The sequence below is a fragment of the Phalaenopsis equestris genome, unplaced genomic scaffold, assembly GCF_001263595.1.
Source record: "Phalaenopsis equestris unplaced genomic scaffold, ASM126359v1 Scaffold000058, whole genome shotgun sequence".
NCBI lineage: Eukaryota > Viridiplantae > Streptophyta > Magnoliopsida > Asparagales > Orchidaceae > Phalaenopsis > Phalaenopsis equestris.
In genome coordinates, this window is record NW_018164500.1 from 647,668 (window position 1) to 651,189 (window position 3,522).

The window sequence follows — 3,522 nt, forward strand, 5'->3', positions numbered from 1 at the left end:
AGCTCTATTTATTTGTATTGTTTTGTCTTAATATTTGATCTTTAATTTTGTTGATAAAATAATTTATTCTGTTATATATATTATTAATTCAAATAAAAAAATTTACCGATAAACTGTTTACAAAATGCACGAACTAAACAACTCAACAACTTATCCAGAACAGGGGCAGATTGATCATTTCTTCAGAATCAGCTGTTCTCAGAATGCATTAACCAAACAACCAGACATATTATCCAAATCAGCTGCCCATCAAATCAGCTGCCTATCCAAATCAGCTGCCCATCAACAGATTATCAGGATAAGCTGCTTATCAGCAGAAGCTGGATAAACTACACTTACTCCAAACATACCCTAAATTACAAACATTCCTTTTCATTGGGCGGATGTGATTTTTGAAGGGCCGTCACCCAAGGAAGCTCACCAAAGCGCCAATAAACGGTGCCAGACACTCCACGTAAGAGGCGGATTAAAAGGGTATAAAGGTAAATTCAAATGCCAATTTTTTCGGCTCAAAGCATCGTGCTGAAAAAATAAGAAAATATGCCGACTCTGCTGACTGACGTGGTAGATTAAGCTGGCAAACTTCTAGACTCTTCTACGGCATTCCACCACCACTCATTTAATTTCCCTTCCCATTTGCTTCGAATTCCTTCATTCATTCCCAAATCAATACACGGTTCATCCTCCTCCTCCCTCCTCCTCCTCCTCCCTCCTTACCGATTCTCTTCAATCATGGCGTCGGATTCGGACAGAGAAGCAGCAGCTTTCTTCTCCCACATCTTCAGAGCCTCAATCTCAGCGGACAACATTACCGAAGAAGCACAGATCTTCAACCCGATTATCGTCGGTCTTCTGAGCGGCCCCTTTTCGCAGGACCAAGGATCTCCTTCGGAACGTATTCTGCTTGTTCACCCGATTTCCCGTCGCGTTGCGGTTCTACGCGGCGATCCCACCCTATTGACCGAGTTGCTCCGGCGCCGGCCGGAAAGGGCCGCCGCCGGCGACTAAGGCATCGATTGAGGCGATGCGGACGATGGATATGGTTGATTCCGGGGAGGAGTGCTCGGTGTGCTTGGATGAGTTCGGGCAGGCAGTGGTGAAGGAGATGCCGTGTAAGCATCGATTCCATGGAGATTGCATCGATAAGTGGTTGGGGCTGCACGGGACATGCCCGGTGTGCCGGTATTGTATGCCGGCGGATGAGAGCGAACCTAAGAAAGTAGGCAGCGATGTAGATGGCCAGGGGGAAGAAAGGGCAATTTGGTTCGAGATTACTTTTGGAAGAGGAGAGGGAACAGGGAATCGAGATCAAGAGCAGGAACAGGAAGGAGGAGAACAACATGTTGATAGAAATGGTTTTTGATTTTGTCTTTCTTTTTCTTTGCTATATCTTCTGCTTATTTCTTTCATTTGGTCTATTTGTTAAATGGGGGAAGCTAGATTTGTGTACAATGAATTAATTTAGAAATAAGAAGATGAATTCTTTCTGAAATTCTTGCTTAATATGGTTACATATCGAATTTTTGTTATGATTCTTGAATCCATTCGCCTTACACTAATTTCAGTTAGCGGGTATTGCTGTAGGCAAATTACACTCGAAGGATGAGTTGGCAAGGGTTCAACATCCCAAGATGTTGCTGTTTAATATTGGTTTATAGGCGTCTTTCAGGTTCAATTTTCTTTCATTGAATGCTAATCTCAAGTGAATACTTGTATGGACTATATGCAAAATTAGAGTTTATTTCATGGGGGTTTTACATACATTCAATCAAACCCAAAGCCCAAAAATTCATTTTGGGGAATATAGCAATATCTTCAACATACAAGGCCATCATTCAAAATAGACTTTCTGAGCTTGTTAAGTCTGAGCTTGTTAAGATAAATAGTTTGAACTTAAATCTGTAAAAAAAAATGAAAATTATATTCGATTGTGATAGAATGATGATGATTGTTGATGAGTGGATGTGCTAGTCAGATGATGGTGATAAAAAAGAATATTTTAGTTAAGACTATGTTAAATGAAGTATTAAATCGAAGTTGAGAGATAATGAGCAAGTTATGGTGCCCAAGTAAAGATGATCGAGAAATAATAGTTACTTGCTGGTTATTGTCAATATTGTGGATCGTAATTTTGAATTATGTAAGCAGTAAAAAAAATGAAAATTATGTTCAATTCTGGCATGTTGATATATTATAATGAAGCCAAAGTGATTGTCATTGAGCAACATGGTTTGGATTATAGTCGGGTGGCAATGGTTAGGGGATTGTTAGTGAGATGATGATGATCAAAAAGAAGTTTTTAGTTAGATAAGGGTATTTGCAATGTTAAATCATAGTTGTGTGATGACGGGAAAGTTATGGGTAGGTAATCGAGAAATAGTGGTTACTTGGTGGCTGTTGTCAATATTCTGTATCAAGCAGAGTCTTAGAATTATTTGAGTCTTAGGAGTTCTATCTGTTTGAATGACCATCATATTAGAAATTATGATTATTTATCATAATTAGAATTATATTTTAATTCTTTTGAACATTGTCCTGCATTATATTGAATTGAAATTAGAGTAAAAGCTTGAGCTAATTAAATTTAAACTTTAATTGTTGAATTTTAATTTTTCTATGAATCACATTTAATGAATATAGCATAAGGAGAGAGAGAGTTAAAAATAGGGGTGAACAATAATGAAAATGAATACATTCAAAATGATTACCCTACCTTGTAAAAGGTTGCCCTATTTATAAATAAGAATAATATCATGTTTTTGCATTTTTACCTCAATTTTAATGGGGTTCGAACTAGGATATTTTTTATATTTTACATGTTTTATATTTTAGATGTATGAGATTATTCTTAGATTACTTTTTGGTCGGTGGAATAAGCTTAATTGGCTTCTAGTCGACAAGATCAGTTTTGTTAGTTGAGATCTGCTCTCTTATATGAGATTAGTTTGGTTGGTTGAGCTTGATTGATACGGATCAACAGGTTGATATGGCCAAACCGTCAAACCTGAAACCCTGTGTAGGGGCCTTTGAATGTATTTGGGATGGTTAGAGTAGTGAACCAAATTTTCTTTGGATTGGTTCTCCTGTGAAAGTTGGTTGGATGCCTTTTTGTTTTGTTCTCATTTTTTGTATCCATTAGTGTCTTTTGTCTATCGCATGATTCTGTCAACTTTTGTCTTATTAGCTTTAGTTCAGACAACTTCACTTGTGAGACAGTTAAACTTCATGGTCTTTTGTTGGTAAGCCCTACTTTGTCGTACTCATTTTTTTGGTACATTAGATCTACACAAGGTCAACACAGACACATTTTTTATGTATATTAATATTGTGATTTAGAGATTGTTTGTTTTGTGAAGAAAGAAATGTTTAATAAAAATACTACACGGTCTTTTGAAATATTTGAATTTATTAAGTTTGAGTGTAAAGCAAATGCAGGATTCCCATTTTTGTGCTTGAGGGATGGTGGGCATGGCAATGGTAGCTAATGATAATGGCTAAGAATAACTTTTTTATGCTTGATGG

At 37.1% G+C, this 3,522-nt stretch overlaps 1 protein-coding gene across 1 annotated transcript; it reads left to right on the forward strand.

Moving 5' to 3' along the window:
* Window positions 1-732: 732 nt before the first annotated feature.
* LOC110019484 (E3 ubiquitin-protein ligase RNF181 homolog) lies at window positions 733-1,464 on the forward strand. Its single transcript, XM_020717151.1, has 2 exons — window positions 733-895; window positions 960-1,464. The coding sequence occupies exons 1-2, from the start codon at window positions 733-735 to the stop codon at window positions 1,361-1,363; spliced, it is 567 nt and encodes a 188-aa protein (XP_020572810.1). The 3' UTR covers window positions 1,364-1,464.
* Window positions 1,465-3,522: the final 2,058 nt, after the last annotated feature.